The 982-nt window shown below is 36.7% G+C and overlaps 1 protein-coding gene across 2 annotated transcripts in view; it reads right to left on the bottom strand.

Annotated features, from left to right (window-relative positions):
• Positions 1-828, bottom strand: part of LOC111873863 — a 2,277-nt gene extending 1,449 nt beyond the window's left edge. The window contains exon 1 of one of the 2 annotated variants that reach the window (XM_033755250.1): positions 552-828. In XM_033755250.1, coding sequence (XP_033611141.1) covers positions 552-728 — 177 coding nt within the window. In that variant the 5' untranslated portion in view covers positions 729-828. The remainder of the gene's footprint in view (positions 1-551) is intronic. The other variant, XM_023868901.2, reaches the window with a different exon arrangement.
• Positions 829-982: the final 154 nt, after the last annotated feature.

Raw genomic sequence — 982 nt, 5'->3', positions numbered from 1 at the left:
ATCAATAATATATTTAACAAGTTTCTTTCTCATTTCATCTGCTATATGATCACAAATATCATGATTAGACTGCAAGATACGCCCTATAGCTAAACCATTTAGTTCTTGTAAATCAATCAAAGCTGCAAAATCTGTCCTGGGACGGTTAACTTTCGCTATTTGACAAGTTGTCCTAAATATGCGACAAGTTGTAACGTATTGTTTTTCTTGTGTTTTAACATTCAGACATTCAACTGTTTCTTTTATAGCAAGGCATAAAATGTCACTAGCTTTAACATGAGCTGCCGATAGTTTATGACAAGACAGTTTCTTCCTAATCGATTGTTGTTTCTTCTCTTTTGTTTCAGCATATTCCTTGACCCTACCTTCACACCACTCACTAGATAATTTCAAACCTTGTGTTTTTGCAGGCCCTAGAGTTCCCACTGATTTACATGTTGTACAGCCTAGCCCTTGTTTACTAATTGTCAACCACTCGTATATTTTCAACTTTTCTAGCCATTGATCTTTGTCCAGCAATTAGGGAAATAATTAACGTCATTTTCATGCACCTGATTTTGAGTCACGCTGTTATCTACTGCAGCTGTATTCACACATACGGTGGTTTCATCTTCGTTGCAGTGGATGGAACTTACAATTGTTTCACTTTTACTTACAGTTGCACATGGTTCATTGCTGCCACTTTCACTGAACTTGGGTTTCTTACTGCAAATTATCCATTTCTCCATTTTCACCGATAAATGAAAACTGATGCTGAACTAAAATTACATTTCATACAGTTTCTGTCATTGAAGCAAGGATCAACACAAGGACCCCCGCCCCACTAAAATTTCTGGCTAATTTCCCATTGGTTGGAATAGAATAAAATATGTGTGTCCTTACGGCTGGGACATGTCATCAACAATAGAAACTTTTATGATTATTTACTGTAAACGTCTGACGCATCGCTTAAATGGGATGGGTTCTCACATTATTCTACAAG

The sequence above is a fragment of the Cryptotermes secundus genome, unplaced genomic scaffold (assembly GCF_002891405.2).
Source record: "Cryptotermes secundus unplaced genomic scaffold, Csec_1.0 scaffold414, whole genome shotgun sequence".
In the NCBI taxonomy this organism is placed as follows: Eukaryota; Metazoa; Arthropoda; class Insecta; order Blattodea; family Kalotermitidae; genus Cryptotermes; species Cryptotermes secundus.
Note: the sequence above shows the minus strand (reverse complement) of the source record. Positions and strands in the feature narration are given on the sequence as shown.